Below are 16989 nucleotides of genomic sequence, written 5' to 3'. Positions count from 1 at the left end.
GTGTGTGTGTGTGTGGGTGTGTGTGTGTGTGTGTGTGTGTGTGTGTGTGTGTGTGTGTGTGTGTGTGTGTGTGTTTACATGTCCTGTCTGCCACCGGAACGTTCCAACACTACAGTATCAACACTTCAGAATGTAGTCACATTTGGTGACAATGTTCACAGTGCTGGTGACAACTTTAGCACCTTTATGAACTTCAAGGTGCTACCATTGAACAACTTCCTTGCAAACTCTTGATGGAGGCTTTACTACTATATGTGCTCAGAATAAATCAGGGGCTTCTGTACATTGTGTATAGAATGTGCTCAATAAATAAAGCAGCCTTGCCCTTCCTTTCGGGTCTGTGGTCGGGTACTATCAGCCTCTTGGCAAGTTTTGGCACCAGGTTGCATCCACATTATTATTTTATGTGATTCATCCACAATGAATGCACCGCAATGTCAAAAAGGAGTACAGTATTACTGTCCAGCCTAAAATCAGTTTAAAAAAAAAAAGCAGTGCAATGGAAATCAGCACACACGGCCAACAACTCTCAGTGTGATTTGACTTTTCTTGGTCTTACAGTATTTTGTCTGGAAATATCTGCCGCTGAAATCCATTATGCAAGACAACAGGGAAATCATATGTCCCTTGTATGACATTTGTCATAATTGTTCATTGTGTATATATATATATATATATATATTCATCGACATACAGTACTCTGTTTATTTGCTTTAGCGACGTTTGTTCAAGTTAGAATGAAAGGAAGATGTCTGAACATTTCACGAGCACATGCTTGGAAATTTCTCCGATTTCGTTGAACTTTCGGATGATATACTTGCTTATTACATATTTGGATGAGACGTAGCCGGTATCAGTAGACATGAAAACGTATATATATATATATATATATATTCATCGACATACAGTACTCTGTTTATTTGCTTTAGCGACGTTTGTTCAAGTTAGAATGAAAGGAAGATGTCTGAACATTTCACGAGCACATGCTTGGAAATTTCTCCGATTTCGTTGAACTTTCGGATGATATACTTGCTTATTACATATTTGGATGAGACGTAGCCGGTATCAGTAGACATGAAAACAACAGAGAAATCAGAAACCAAGGGCTTTCCTTTCAACTTAACCACCAGCTAATACTGTATTAGCAAAATCACGAGAAGTTCACCACCACGCAGTGTATTTGGCTAACTATCGTTAGCGTAGTCGCTACTAGACTCAAAGTTGTGTCGAGATATATTTAAACCACATGTTTTGGGCCTTGCACGCTAAAATGAATTCTTACAATGTATCGTTGGCGCCACTTAAAACGACGTTAAAAAGTGATTTCCTGTTTCGAAAAAGTAACTGTTGGTGGCAGGCTTTAGCGTGCTAGCATGACTCAGTGGAATTGCTCAAGTGACACGATTGTGGCCTGTTCGGAAGGTGGCGACTGGTGATTGAAAACGTTATAAATTGTGTATTTTCCAACGCTGTCCAAGATAACCGGGTAGACAGTCTGAATTATGCTTTTCAGTGGTGTTAGCGGGCTGCGTTGTCAACGTTTTCGGGTTACGCGTGATTTGTGAGATGGTAAGCCTTTGTCTCGATGTTTTAATTAAGTCTGCTGCTGTTGATGTCATTCCCATTTTGTGTTGTGCGTGTCCACTGGGTTCATCCGCGCGGTATCCATACGTTGTGTACATGTTGCTGCTTTTGCCATTATTAGTGTTCTAGTTGTTAAAAAAAAAAAAAAAAAGTTGTTCACATGTCACGGTTCCGTTTAGTGATGCGAACGGATTCCGCAGAATCGTGTGGATCGCTCGTGATTGCAGCTCACACGAGGCTTGCTCTCAATCACGGGTTACTAAGTCACGTATCTTGCATTATTTACATGTTTTCCTCTTCCAACACACCCGATTTAAACGATCAGCTCATCACCAAACCTTTCAGAAGCCCGATCGTTTGAGTCAGGTGTGTTGGAAGAGGGCGATATCTAAAACCGGATGGAGAGGGGCTCTGGAGGACCGTTCTCGGGCTCACCTTACTTGACTCGCATATGAACTGATGTGACATCCCAGTCTTAATTCTAGTGTTTATTCTGACTAAATGGCCACATTTTGAAGCAAAAGTATCTTCAACTCTTCTGGGAAAGCTTTCCACAAATGTTACGAATGTGTTGGTGGGAATTCTGAGGCATATTTTCAGAAGTGCATTTGTGAGGTCACGATGATGTCACTTGAGAAGAATTGGTCAATCAAGCTCGGCTCTAATTCCTCTGAGGCGCTCTATTGGATTGTGCTCAGAACTCTGTGCAGACCAGTCAAGTTCATTCCAACCAAACTCTCCATTCATAAATTCACGTGCCCACTTCCTAGTTTCCTCCGGCGTGTTCAATTTCATTGACATTTTGAGTACTGTACAGTGTAGACACACACAATGTTTCAATATACATTATTTTTTGTCTCCAGGTTATTTCACCAGATATCGCGATGGCCCAGGAGACCAATCAGAGCCCAGCTCCGATGCTGTGTGCTACCGGCTGCGGTTTCTATGGCAACCCTAGGACTAATGGCATGTGCTCTGTTTGCCACAAGGAGCACCTGTCACGACAGAACAATGGAGGAGTCAGTTCCCTGAGTGCTGTGGGTAAGACCTACTGTGTCTGATTTGTGTTTCCACCTGCATGGACAAAAGCGCTTGCACTTAGGTGCATGTTGTCCTCACCTGATAGGAACATTGGAGACTCTAAATTGTGGTTAGGTGTGGACGTGTGTATTAATGTGTGTCTATATGTGTGCCCTGTGATTGGCTGATGTCCAGTCCAGGGTGGACCTGAAGTTGTTAAAGGGGGTGAACATGCAATTTAGTGCCCGCTATTTGGTCGCTCTAGAAATCTGGCCCGTGTTCTCTTATTTGTCGTTTTTGTTCAATGTCAGCCTTTTAAAAACATTTAAATGCCCATATGACGTGGATTATTACAACGGGTTTCCGCCTCATTTCCCTCCATCTGTCGAGTTATACGAAGCAAGCGGTTAACGTTGACGTACACGAATGCAAGTTGTGAGCTGCGTATTTGGTTCCGCCACGTGATTGTTTTGTCACGCATCCTCTCCGCCAGGCAGCACGAGTGGCCCCACAGTCGAGGCTTCGGCAATCCAGAGGTTAGAGGCCACCTTGAATAATGCTGCAGCGGCGGCCGTGGCTGCAGCCGAGGTTGCAGCTGAGGCGGCAGCGTCAGCCAAGGCTGCTGCAACTGAAACTCTCAGGTAAGATCCGCTGCGATGCAACCAAAGCTACTTTCACAGGCTTCGATCGAAATTGCAGCACTTTTAATGGTGCCTTCGATAAATGTGACATATAGAATATGTGGTGATGATGAACATCATGCACCTCATCTCTCGATGTGTTTGTATCTTGCAGTGGGATGTCAGCAACCGTTTCTATCACACAAAAGATGGCTGAAATGAGTTTCTCGTCAGAGGATAATGGTGCATCGGGGAGCAAAGTAGAAATCGCAGACCCTGGTGGGTAACACATTTTCATGTATATCGTCCCCCCATAGTTTTAGAAGAGTAAATAGGATCCAAAACATGACTGATTGTTTACAATTGGAGGTGGTCTATAATGTCAAAAAGCGGCATTTTCGGACAATTGAAAAAAGGATGAAGTCCAAATACACGACCGATGTTCTTTGGGAAGTGTGCGCGCGGCTCGCTATGAGCGGCTCCACCCCCGGCTGATTTTATTCAGCGCAAGTTATCAAGAGTGAAAAAAAAAAAAAAAGAAAAAGAGTGTCGTCTGGCTTCATGCAGATATGCCAGGCACACCAAAAGTTACATCATAAAAAAATAAGGGAGATCATTTGGTCAGTTTATAAGTAGCTCCCATGGCGAAAAAGTTTGGACACCTCTGCTCTAAAAGAACATTTGAGTGGGTTTCAACTGGTCTTCAACAGGCTGACATATAACAAACAAAATAAGCTTGCTTTGAACGAAAAGGTGAGCTGCTTGCAACACATTCTTGGCTCGCCATACACTCCTTTGTGATATATTGCGTTGAAATCCTTGAGTATGAGAGCTAAATATTTTTCTTGCTCGTTTGCAGTGGCGAGTCAGACCACGGTGACAACCATTCTTCCCTCCACTGCTGGCAGTGAAGAGTCGTCCCAAGCCCCGGAGCCTCCCAAACCCAAGAAGAACCGTTGTTTTATGTGTCGCAAAAAGGTTGGCCTTACAGGTGAGTCGATTTTTTTGTTTTTTTTATTTTTTTTATTTTTTGCAAGACAAACACGGTGGAAGAAACTGGTCTAAGATCATCTGCGAATTGACCTCGTGCGACAACAAAAGTCTGAGAGAGGTTCTGGGACGCCCTGAAACTTTAGCCGCATTCGGAGAACCTTCTCAGACCTCATCTGATCACTCTGATTTTGTCCGTCCTGCGCAGGCTGTATTTGGTTAACACACGGACACTGTCTTGTTGTGGCCTTTCAGGTTTTGAGTGCCGCTGCGCGAACCTCTTCTGTGGCTTTCACCGTTACTCAGACCAGCACAACTGTCCGTATGACTACAAAGCCGAAGCCGCGGCCAAGATTCGCAAAGAGAACCCGGTGGTTGTCGCCGACAAGATCCAGAGAATATGAGGAGAACTTTGATGTCTGGGGTCTTTTGGCTTTACACAAAATGGACTTGAGCCCAACCTTCTGTGGCGGACCCCGACTCTCGCCATTAATAATAATCCTGGTTTTCTTTCCGTTGATTCATATCTCCAGCTTTCGTTCGTTGTGTGATTTAATTTTGAATTCTGAGAAGGTGGTAGATGACCGTTAAGAGGGACAGTGGGGTCGGTCGGTGTTTCGGTTCTTTCCTGTACTGTGTTCTCCTTGATGGAAAAAGTGATTTTCATACAGATGCCTCGAAGGTTGCCTGATGGCTGTTATGATCCTCCATAGAGAGAGCGTGGGAAGATCAGACGCTGGAGACGGTTACTTACCGCTGTTGGCTAGTGATGCCATCCCAATCATGCTTGCTCTCTGCTGGCATGAGTAGCAAAGTGAATATTGGACACGTTTCTCTTTTCTTCCTCACTTTTGGCCCCTTGTTGAGAATGGAACCCATCTGAGATGGTCAGATCGATGCGTCCTGTGTGTTCAAGTCCGTGCCACTGTATCCTTGCACCCCACGCATCCACGTTGCTCACAAAATACTACAAAACTGCCGGCGCGTGCCCGTGTGAATTTTTAGAAAAGGTCTGAATGTTGGCATGCCAGCCTCGTGTTCTTTAGGTCCTTTACTTTACTAACACGACTGTTAATTGTGTTCTCATTTCCCCCACTGTTTCTCACCGCGCGTGTGTGTTTTGTCATATGACGAGTAGCCTAAACTTGAATCATTTGTTTTGCCTTTGACAGGTGTGGTCCCACTAATATTTTCCGTTTTGACTTCACTTTTGAATGTGTTCTGCTGTTTTAATGTGAGTTGATGTTCACAAAGTTGGGAGTGTTCAAGTGTTACGATACGTTGTTTAAAAATAAATATGGTGAAATATGGGAATGGCCGCGACCCTCGTGAGGGAGGAGCGGATTAGAAAATGGATGGATGGAATATGTGAATGATTGTTGACTGAGTATATGCGATGATTAGTGTTTGCGTTTCATGGATCATTTCTGTGGGTGGGAGGGTCTGGCTGCTTAATCCCCCCACCCCCCCTTTTTTTTAACCTTATTAGTTATGCAAGTTTGTACAAACATCTTTATTTATATACTGCCGTGTGTGTTATCTTCCAATAATACAGAGTAAATTGTATGATGTAAATAAAATGTGTTCACAAAAATTACAGCAAGCGTTTTGGGCCCTTTGTTTTCAGCAACTGAAAGTATGTTTTACCTGCAGTGAATATCAAGTCTGCGTACCCCATGTGCAAATGCTTTTTTTAATTTGTATTTTTTAGTTTTTTGAAGTAAAGACAATCCATTTCAAATATTTCCAACCATGAAATGGTGTAACTCAATTCACGGAGGTTGTGGACCCCTGCTTTCGGTCACACTACAGCAGACGGACAGTACAAACTTCAAACATGCATGTGATGTTTGTTATTGAGCTGTGACTGTATTGATAGTATTGATAAATGAACTGATCCCCCTCCAGGTGCAGGTGTTACAACATCCAGTTACACTGCTTGTGCACATGCTCATTAACTGTCATTAACTAACTGCCTTGTGTCTGCACGTCAGAGGAAATCGGATCTCTTGCACTGGGCGTCCAGGGCCTGGCCGTGTGTCACCTTTCCACACTGGGCTCCGCCGCTACCTCCACCATGAAACCTCATGTTCGGCTGCACCGACCAGCCGAGTGGCCTTTTTCATCCACACAAAGGTCATGCAGTGGTAAAGAGCACACAGTCCCTCCCCTATACCTGCCAAAATAATCACTTTTATCATCTTTGCTTCTGAGAATCACAACATTTGAAGCAGATATTGTCACACCCCATTGAACATTGTTTCTGTTTGACAGGTCACTTCCCATTTTATTTTGAAAGATTGACTTCTCTCGAACCCTGCAACTGTGGCCTGTGTGCAAGCCTGGTGTTGACATATTTTTTGATCCGGTCACATAATCGAGTATTTCACACTCAACCTGGTGTGTTTATATAACATCAGCATAAAATGGAAATTTGGAACCTTGTCATATGTCCAGGATATTAAGTGTTTCCTTTTTAGTTTTGGTTTAAAAGCCTTTCTTTTTATTTTATAGAGAAACGGTAGATAACATTGCAACATAAAGCCGTGTGATAGAATTATGTGCCGATATTTTTAAAAACCGAAGCGACGACTCCCTGGTGTAGAAATGCAACTTTTAAAAAGCACTGACATCTGCCTTTTGCTCTGCCGCGTTGGATCACTCCGGAAATTTTTTCATTGCGCACATTCAGAACACCGCATGTGAAGCCGCTGTCGTCATAGCGACAGCATTGTGAGATACCCGAGTTGGTTGCTGGCGCAGAGCCGAGACGGAGGAGGGGAGGAAGCCGCCGCAGAGGAGGCAGAGAGTCATTCGTTTTTCATCATGCCGAGAAAAAGGGACTTGTCAACAGATGAAGGTGAGGTGGATGGATCAATGAACATTTCTGCCCTTACAGTGCCTTGCGATATATATTTCTCCCGGTGTGCTGGGTTGGGTGTGTTTTGAAATGTGATGAACGAGTAGTTTAACCAACTTTAGTTCAACTTGAAGACAGAATAGCCAAGTGGTAATGTTTTTCCTCCCTGGGTCTATGTCGGACTTCTACCAGATGATGATGATGATATTGCAAGATAGGAAAATTGTCACACACTTGTGCAAATGTCTCCGCAAACTTCCTCTCACACAGCACTGCCGATAAATAGTTAATAATCATTGTATAAGGCACGATGGGTCATGTGGTTAACTCATCCGGCTCACCATCGAGAGCTTCTTTGTTCCAGTCTTGGCTTGGGGCTTCATGCGTAGAATTCTACAGGTGCTTGCGTGAGCTTTCTATTGGTACTCCGGCTTACTCTCAAGTTTTAAAATATGCGGAAAAGAGCACCCAAGCGGAGCTTATCCACAAGAATGCCCGCCGCCACATCTCCCAGCATGGAGTAGTGAAAAACACTGGCAATTAAAAATAAAAGCTTGAATTAAAATAAGTATAGCAATAAGTTATTCAAAAGCCAAGCTAAAAAGATGTGCCGTAAGCCTCCTCGTAAAAACATCACCAGGCTCTGCGGACCTGATGTCTTCTGTGAGGCTATTCCAGAGCTGGGGACCAAAATGGCTGAATGCAGCCTCACCATGTGTTCTGGTCCTCACCAATGGAATAATTAAAAGGTCTGAATGTTGTATTTGTTTGTCATGCAGTTGAGATTGATCTGGAGGATGATGCCAGTGATGGCGACGGTAAGTCAGCCACAGTATTCTCTGGATTTATCATGTACACGACACTGAAATCCGTTGATTTCCTCCTCCGTCCATCTCGCCGACTCCTCGATGTAGACGGTGACAACCGCAGGCAAGGCAACAGGAGGCAAGCCACTGGAAGAACCACCGCAAAGGCGAGACCCCGTGGCAAAAAAACAGCCGTTGAAGAAGAAGATGAAGAGGAGGCTGAGGCTCCTCGGACAAGAAGAGGTGCAAACGCAAAGAAGCCGACCAAGAAACGCGGAGGTGACGATGATGAGGACGATGAAAGTGAAGATGAGGGCCCCAAGAAGAAGAAGCGGGGGGGAGCTGCCAGTAAGAAAAAAGGAGGAAAAACATTGGACAGTGAGGAGGAGGACAGTGAGGAGCAGAAGGGGAAGAAGGGGAAAAAGGGAGGAGGAAAGAAAGGTGCAAAGGAGGAGGAGGACAGTGGAGCCAAGAAAGGAGATGCCAAAGGAAAAGACAAAAAGAAGAAGAAGAAAGAAGAAAGGTAGGCCGAATAGCCATTTTTTCCCCTTGTTTCTTCAATTCACCTAACATACGTGTTTGTTGACACGCGGGAGGAAACCAGAGTTCATATAAATGCTTGTCTCTCAGTATTTCCACCAGTCACCACCTGCACCCTCTGTGTGCCCATCCATCCCCAGTTCATCCGACTCCAGTTCAAGCTCCGATGAGGATGAGGAATCCTTGTCTGAGGGAGAGATGGCCCTGCTGATGGAGGAGGTGGAAGAGAAGAAGAAGCTGATATCCACCATCAGGAACAAACCCTGGAGGATGAAGAGGCGACTCACACACCTGAAGTAAGGTCCAACTGGAGGGCATGACAATACTTGAGTAAAGACTTCTATCCTTTTTTTTTTTTTTTTTTTTTGATAACATTCTTCCTCACAGTAAGCTGGGGCCTTTCCTAGTTCACTTGAGCCAAGATGCAGAGTAAACTCAGGACTGATCACCAGCAGTGATGGGGAAAATAAAGCTTCAAATTTGCTTCATGAACCAGTTGTACTTTTTAACTCCTCTGGATGGCTCTCTCGGTTCAACATTGGGCTGAAAGCACACTGACTTGCCATTTCATAAATCCCCAACAGTGCCATCTCGAGGAGTCAAACAAATGCAACTGGTTCATGAAGCAAGTTTGAAGCTTCATTTTCCCCATCACTCATCAACACCCAATTGCAGAACACGCACAGACGCACAACTATTTTTGCTCACGTTCACGTCGACTGAGAATTCGGAGCCTTCGATCAACTGAACATTCGTGTGTCCTTCGCTGAAAATGGAAGGAAATGTCCACTTCACACAAGAAGGAAATGAAACTTCAACTTATTTCTTTGCCTCCGTCCCATTGTGTTGTCACTGTGCATACAAGTTAGCAAAGCCCAATGGCAAACCGAACTTTACATCCTCCGCAGGGAAGCTCAAGACTTTGTGGATAAATTTGAAGGAGCTCTCGGCAAAGGAAAAGGCAGGAAGTGGTACGCCTACAAAGTCATGATGACAAAGGTTAGTTAAAAAAAACTATATATATATTTATATCTCAGTCGTCCCTTATTGTTTGCGCATACACGTGTTAAGCCTCGTAATAACACTTCTATTTTCATGTGTTTTTCAAAGAAATGGATTAAGTTCCAGAGGGACTTTGAAAATTTTAAAACGGCCTGCATTCCCTGGGAGAGGAAGATCAAAGAGGTGGAAAGTGAGTCATGGTTCATGCCCTATTTGCTCTCTTAACAGCTTAGCAGTGACCGCTTGTGTCCACATGTTGAACTCCTTTCAATGTCCTCAGGTCACTTTGGGTCCTCTGTGGCTTCTTATTTCATCTTCCTGCGCTGGATGTACGGGATGAACCTCGTCATGTTCGGTTTCACTTTCGGACTGGTGGTCATTCCTGAGGTGAAGTAGCATTCTTAGAAAAGCACAACTTGAAGAGCATAACAGTTTTTGTACAGGAAGTATAGAACAGCGACCATGAGTAGTGTCGGATCCCTCTTGCGTGTATTGAGAAAGGTCCTAGCTGACTCTCTGTTTAAAGGGTCGATACTTCCCTTCTCCCTCGCCCCCAAGAATGACTCGTCTAAGTTTTCACTACCTTTAATTTTGAGGTGTCAGTCTTGACTTTAAGCTCTTTCACCTGCTTTTATTGAGTACCCCTTTATTGAGTAACCATAATAGGAATAAGGCAAGCATCGGGCCACTCCCTTTTTAAGGTATATGTTTTCTCTATTGATCTGGTACATTTGTTATGACCTAGACGGGTTGAACTGGCGGTCTTTGGCGAGGTAAATCAATCAAATAAATACATCAAAGGTCATATCCAATGTGTTTTCTTTCTTCATACTTCAGGTTTTGATGGGCCTTCCGTACGGCTCCATTCCCAGGAAGACCGTTCCCAGGGCAGAACAGGCGGGTGTACATTTCTTGAGTAAATGCTTTTATCCCTTTTTTTTTTTTTTTTTTTTTGATAACATTCTTCCTCACAGTAAGCTGGGGCCTTTCCTAGTTCACTTGAGCCAAGATGCAGAGTAAACTCAGGACTGATCACCAGCAGTGATGGGGAAAATAAAGCTTCAAATTTGCTTCATGAACCAGTTGTACTTTTTAACTCCTCTGGATGGCTCTCTCGGTTCAACATTGGGCTGAAAGCACACTGACTTGCCATTTCATAAATCCCCAACAGTGCCATCTCGAGGAGTCAAACAAATGCAACTGGTTCATGAAGCAAGTTTGAAGCTTCATTTTCCCCATCACTCATCAACACCCAATTGCAGAACACGCACAGACGCACAACTATTTTTGCTCACGTTCACGTCGACTGAGAATTCGGAGCCTTCGATCAACTGAACATTCGTGTGTCCTTCGCTGAAAATGGAAGGAAATGTCCACTTCACACAAGAAGGAAATGAAACTTCAACTTATTTCTTTGCCTCCGTCCCATTGTGTTGTCACTGTGCATACAAGTTAGCAAAGCCCAATGGCAAACCGAACTTTACATCCTCCGCAGGGAAGCTCAAGACTTTGTGGATAAATTTGAAGGAGCTCTCGGCAAAGGAAAAGGCAGGAAGTGGTACGCCTACAAAGTCATGATGACAAAGGTTAGTTAAAAAAAACTATATATATATTTATATCTCAGTCGTCCCTTATTGTTTGCGCATACACGTGTTAAGCCTCGTAATAACACTTCTATTTTCATGTGTTTTTCAAAGAAATGGATTAAGTTCCAGAGGGACTTTGAAAATTTTAAAACGGCCTGCATTCCCTGGGAGAGGAAGATCAAAGAGGTGGAAAGTGAGTCATGGTTCATGCCCTATTTGCTCTCTTAACAGCTTAGCAGTGACCGCTTGTGTCCACATGTTGAACTCCTTTCAATGTCCTCAGGTCACTTTGGGTCCTCTGTGGCTTCTTATTTCATCTTCCTGCGCTGGATGTACGGGATGAACCTCGTCATGTTCGGTTTCACTTTCGGACTGGTGGTCATTCCTGAGGTGAAGTAGCATTCTTAGAAAAGCACAACTTGAAGAGCATAACAGTTTTTGTACAGGAAGTATAGAACAGCGACCATGAGTAGTGTCGGATCCCTCTTGCGTGTATTGAGAAAGGTCCTAGCTGACTCTCTGTTTAAAGGGTCGATACTTCCCTTCTCCCTCGCCCCCAAGAATGACTCGTCTAAGTTTTCACTACCTTTAATTTTGAGGTGTCAGTCTTGACTTTAAGCTCTTTCACCTGCTTTTATTGAGTACCCCTTTATTGAGTAACCATAATAGGAATAAGGCAAGCATCGGGCCACTCCCTTTTTAAGGTATATGTTTTCTCTATTGATCTGGTACATTTGTTATGACCTAGACGGGTTGAACTGGCGGTCTTTGGCGAGGTAAATCAATCAAATAAATACATCAAAGGTCATATCCAATGTGTTTTCTTTCTTCATACTTCAGGTTTTGATGGGCCTTCCGTACGGCTCCATTCCCAGGAAGACCGTTCCCAGGGCAGAACAGGCGACTGCTCAAGACTACTCTGTCCTCATGGACTTCAATGTAAGTTTGAGAAGTGATTTGGGAAAACGTGCCATCGGTTTTAATATCAAGTCATTGTGGGGCGAGTGGTACTCTTGCCTGACTTGCAGCGAGCTGCAGGCAACGTCAGTTTACGGTTATTATCCGTTTGGATTTTTCATTTCAATTTGATTTTTTTTTCGTGAGTTAGTTTTGATTATGGGTTTGTTTTTTTAAATTCAGTTCGTTTTCAATAAAACAGACAGATCTGTAAGGAAAGAGGAATAAAAGTATTTTTCTCCCTCAGGGATATTGCAAGTATTCAGTCCTGTTCTACGGCTATTACAACAACCAGAGGACCATCGGCTTGCTGAAGTTCAGGCTGCCTCTAGCCTACCTCATGGTTGGGATTGGAACGTTTGGCTACAGTTTGATGGTCGTGATCCGCACGTGAGTTATGAGCAGTCGGATTTGATCATCGTTTCGTAGGAACCACTTGTGATGCGGTATTGCCGTCACATGATTCCAACCGCGGTACGGAGACCCGTTTGATATGCGGGTCTCATTTCCCCCTCACAAACCCGTCCGACTCAGTCACATATGTTGGTCAGAATGGCAAAGAATGCAGACCTCGGCGGTGGGGATGGAGAAGACGGAGAGTTCACCTTTGCCTGGAAGATGTTCACCAGCTGGGATTACCTCATCGGAAATGCGGAGACTGCGGACAACAAGTATGCGTCCATCACCACCAGCTTCAAGGTAACCATAGGGACGCCCGTTTGGTGACGAACGTGAAAGGCGGCGGAGAAACGCCACATGTAACGGGTTTTCTGCTCATCCCGTGCAAGATCAGGAGTCAATTGTGGACGAGCAAGAGAACCAAAAGGATGAGAACATTCATCTGAGGAGGTTCCTCAGGGTCCTCGCTAACGTCCTCATCACCTGCAGCCTCGGCGGGAGCGGGTACCTCATCTACTTTGTGGTGAAGAGGTCTCAGGAGTTTGCCAATAGGGACGATCTCAGCTGGTATGAGAAAAATGAGGTAATGTCCAAACATGTCCAACGTATGGCGCTGAAAACAAACCGTTTGCGACAAGCGTTTGGTAAATGTTGTGCCGTTGTTGCTTTCGCGACATTTTTCCTTCTTGTTGTCCAGTTGGAGATCATCATGTCTCTACTTGGCCTTCTGTGTCCTCCGCTGTTCGAAACCATTGCCGAGCTGGAGGATTACCATCCTCGGATCGCCCTCAAGTGGCAGCTGGGACGCATCTTCGCTCTTTTGCTGGGAAACCTCTACACGTTCCTCTTTGCCCTCTTTGACGAGGTCAACACCAAGGTACGTGTCCTCAGCACTCGCACGCCATCTCAAACCGCTCCGGCGCGACTTCACGTCACTTATCCCACCTGACCGTTAGCTTGAAGAAGAGCAGTCCATCAAGAACGCGACCATACTGGCTTTGAAGGAATATTACGCCAATTACACCCGCCTGGTTAATGACACCGAGGCCACCCCGCCCCCCATGAACCCCGCTGATGTGATCCGAGGACCCTGCTGGGAGACCGCTGTTGGCATCGTAAGGACAGATATTTTCTTCACTGGGGAATTCATTCGGAACGCCGGTACGACGTGCAAAGATTTGACATGCACTGTGAACGAGACTTAAATGTGTTGTTCAAGAGATGCTTCGATCAAGACTGTACTTTGGGCTTGATACTCTTCGGCTTTGTTGGTGGCATAACAAGAAGAAGAATCTGTAATTGTGGTTTGATAAAAGATGGTTGTCTGTATTGGAAATCATGTAGGTGTTGGGGTATATTTTAAAAAAGATAAATAAATCAAATTGTTTTGGGCCATGTCTGCCCAGAGTGGACCGGTCATTCGGGATACGTCCCGATTTTCCCAATTGCCACCACGCGCTTGCTTGAAGAGTATGCTGATCTTATGCTTATGTTGTAGGAGTTTGTGAAGCTGACCGTGTCGGACATTCAGGTCACCTACCTGACCATCCTGATCGGTGACTTTGCCAGAGCCGTCATCGTGCGTTTCCTCAACTACTGCTGGTGCTGGGACCTGGAGGCCGGATTTGTAAGTCTATTTAAAAAAAGAATGCGTCTCGGGAATATGCGTTGACACTTCTGGCACCAATTTCTTCAGTATTTAATGTGCACCAACTGTGATATGACACACGTCAAATCAGCAGTTAAGATCTTGCCAAACATGCTGCATTAGAATGTCGCCGGTCACATTTTGGTGGAAGAAGTGTGTATTAACCATTCCAGACTTGTCCCTAACGTAATTATAGTCCCCTTTTCATTTTAGCCATCATATGGAGAGTTTGACATCAGCGGTAACGTTTTGGGACTTGTCTTCAATCAAGGAATGATTTGGTAGGAACTTTTCGGATCCTCTCGCAAAATGTATTTGAATAGGATTGGATATCGATGGACTGAACATTTTGGGCTTACAGAAGTGACACCAACAAGGATATAAACCAGCCTTGGGAGTGACCTCGGGAAACTCCTATTTTGCAGAGTTGATATACTGTGCGCAACAAACAGCAGCATGGACAGAATGTAGCTGGCTGTTTTTTTTTTTTTTTTTTTTTTTTTTTTTTGAATGGCTTGAACTGACTGAATGTGGGAATGTTTTAGGATGGGGGCGTTTTATGCTCCCGGTCTGGTCGGCATCAACGTCCTGCGCCTGCTCACGTCCATGTACTATCAGTGTTGGGCTGTGATGGCGACCAATGTCCCTCATGAGAGAGTCTTCAAGGCCTCCAAATCCAACAACTTCTACATGGGTCTGCTGCTCCTCATCCTTTTCCTGAGTTTGTTGCCGGTGGTCTACACCATCATGACCCTCCCGCCCTCATTTGATTGCGGGCCCTTCAGGTAACGGAAAATGAACCGAAAAGCTTGGACTCTGAACTTGTGTATTTCTGTTGTCTATAATGAGTTTTTTATTTTTATTTAATTTTATTTTATTTTTTGAAGCGGGAAAGCCAAAATGTTCGACGTGATCATTGAGACCATCGACCTGGACCTGCCAGCCTTCATAGGGACACTGTTTGGCTACGTAGCAAACCCAGGCCTCATCATCCCAGCTGTTTTGCTCATGGTGTGAGTACAGAGGCCCCGAAAGCAAAACAAAAAAAAAGCTGAAAATACAAACACCTTTTGAATGGGTTGCCTTTCCTGTCACTGAAAAGTATCCAAAATGTCTTCCTTTCCTCTCCAGACTCGCCATCTACTATTTGAACTCTGTCTCGGAGGCGTACAAAAACTCCAACTTGGATCTGAAGAAGAAGATGCAAATGGTAAATGGAGAAGATTATAACGGTCTTCTAGGGCGTGATTGTAGAGCACCAAAAAAAAAAAAAAAAAAAAAAAAGCAGGAGAACGAGGGAGTGCCGAAGAAAAACGAAATGACTCAAAGTAACAAACAAACAGAAACCCATGACACGAACACAACGATCCGACCGCGGGCAGTTGGCATGGCGGCCATTTTAACATTAACTCCTTGTCCTCCTTTGTCGGGTGCCGGTGTGTTTCGTCTTTGTGCGTGCGCTCCGGCCTCCGGCCAAAATCCTGTCCTGCCCTTGCCTTGTTTTCACAGTCATGTCTATTTTGAGTTTTCATCCGTCAAACGTCAAACAAATGTCCCCCTTTGCTCTGAACCCCGCAACTGTGTCCAAGCCCGGTACTGACATACTGCTTTGTTGTCACACCGCGGGTAGGCTCGCGATGAAGAAAAGAACCGGAGGAACAACACGGACAGCACCAACGAGGTTATGAAAGACTTGGAGGACCTGCTGCCAAACCGCTCTCTGGCCCCACCTGCTCCCGCACCGGAGTCTGGTTCGTAACATTGGATTGTCAGGAAATACTTTGTGGAGGTGTCATGTTTTTTTTTTTTTTTTGTAAAATATGGTAACAACCTTTAGTGGAGCCTGTAAGGTACAGTAACTAATTAGCCTATGAAGATCTTCACGAGCTAAAAGCTTTTGCAAAAAGGAACTGGCTTTATTTGAATTATTGTGCCTGTCATGTGTTTCACTTTGTGGAAATGAAATGTGGATGCATCGTCGTCTGTCCCTTTTCATGACGTCTCGTCAAACAGAAAAAAAGACATCATCGGATCCAAAGCCGATGAAGACAAAACCCGGAGCAGTTGGGAAAGGCGTGCCCCTTCAGAAAGACGTTGCACTTGCAACATCCAATCCCGCCACTCGAGGGCAAGTCGTTCGACAGCCTGGACCAAGAGGACCTGGGCGAGGTCGCGGGAGAGGACCCCCTCCGAGATAATGACATCACCATTCTTTGCCATATATCACCAGTTGTCGTCACCACAGGAGAGGCTCGAACGTGAACTGTGGAATTTGACCCATGGGGGTGATAATTCGGCCCTTTTTACTTAAAATCTGTAAAAAATGTCAGTGGCTGTTCCGATGATCCACTAAAATGCATCTCCTCCTTTATTACATATCCAGTTTAAATCCAATTTAAAAAAAAAAAGATGCTTTCGTGGGATATCCCTTCAGAACAATTCGGTCTGCTCAGTGTCATGTCTAATGGTTTATTGTTCTACTTCTAATAATCTTCTTGTAACTGTTTGCTTGGATCCAATTTGCTCATGCCCTCAGTAGGTTCTTACATGGAACATCATCCCAGTACACATTTGGTCCACTTGCGCATAGTTGCAGTTTCCGGCATGTGGATTGCGTGTGGCTGCAAAAGGACATCATTGTCAATTTTGCATCAAGGAAGGCAACAGTTTTGAAATTTCACTTTCTCATTTTTACCCCCCCCCCCCGCTCCAAAAAAAAAAAAACCCAATCAGATTCTCACTAATTGTTTTGCTTCACATGGGACACAATTAGGCTTTTTTCCATTCGTTTTGCTTCCTGAAGTGTATTTGTGCTATATTCTTCATAATTTATAATTCAGTATATTTTCAACTAAATACAGTCCATTCCAGTGTTTTTCGTGTGTGTGTGTGACAGTGAATGACATATTGTTTGGTTTAAGGGTGAAGCATTTATTTCGTACACACCTGAACAAAAGTCACCCAACCGGTCAGGGAT

General features: G+C 44.4%; 2 protein-coding genes across 3 annotated transcripts in view; both read left to right on the top strand.

Moving 5' to 3' along the window:
- LOC109527088 (AN1-type zinc finger protein 5-like) overlaps positions 1–5811 on the top strand; it is a 15193-nt gene extending 9382 nt beyond the window's left edge. The window contains exons 2-7 of one of the 2 annotated variants that reach the window (XM_019888785.1): positions 446–447; positions 2448–2625; positions 3098–3245; positions 3400–3503; positions 4084–4215; positions 4470–5811. In XM_019888785.1, coding sequence (XP_019744344.1) covers positions 2469–2625; positions 3098–3245; positions 3400–3503; positions 4084–4215; positions 4470–4618 — 690 coding nt within the window. In that variant the 5' untranslated portion in view covers positions 446–447; positions 2448–2468 and the 3' untranslated portion in view covers positions 4619–5811. The remainder of the gene's footprint in view (positions 1–445; positions 448–2447; positions 2626–3097; positions 3246–3399; positions 3504–4083; positions 4216–4469) is intronic. The other variant, XM_019888786.1, reaches the window with a different exon arrangement.
- A 1100-nt stretch (positions 5812–6911) lies between these two features.
- tmc2a (transmembrane channel-like 2a) lies at positions 6912–16887 on the top strand. The gene is made up of 20 exons (XM_019888787.1): positions 6912–7074; positions 7854–7892; positions 7989–8403; positions 8561–8716; positions 9329–9419; positions 9531–9612; positions 9703–9809; positions 11849–11947; positions 12213–12355; positions 12517–12664; positions 12759–12947; positions 13062–13241; positions 13321–13479; positions 13863–13991; positions 14226–14293; positions 14558–14797; positions 14900–15025; positions 15144–15222; positions 15643–15763; positions 16026–16887. The coding sequence occupies exons 1-20, from the start codon at positions 7041–7043 to the stop codon at positions 16208–16210; spliced, it is 2790 nt and encodes a 929-aa protein (XP_019744346.1). The 5' UTR covers positions 6912–7040; the 3' UTR covers positions 16211–16887.
- Positions 16888–16989: the final 102 nt, after the last annotated feature.

The sequence above is a fragment of the Hippocampus comes genome, unplaced genomic scaffold (assembly GCF_001891065.2).
Source record: "Hippocampus comes isolate QL1 unplaced genomic scaffold, H_comes_QL1_v1.1 scaffold347, whole genome shotgun sequence".
NCBI classification, from domain to species: Eukaryota; Metazoa; Chordata; class Actinopteri; order Syngnathiformes; family Syngnathidae; genus Hippocampus; species Hippocampus comes.
Note: the sequence above shows the minus strand (reverse complement) of the source record. Positions and strands in the feature narration are given on the sequence as shown.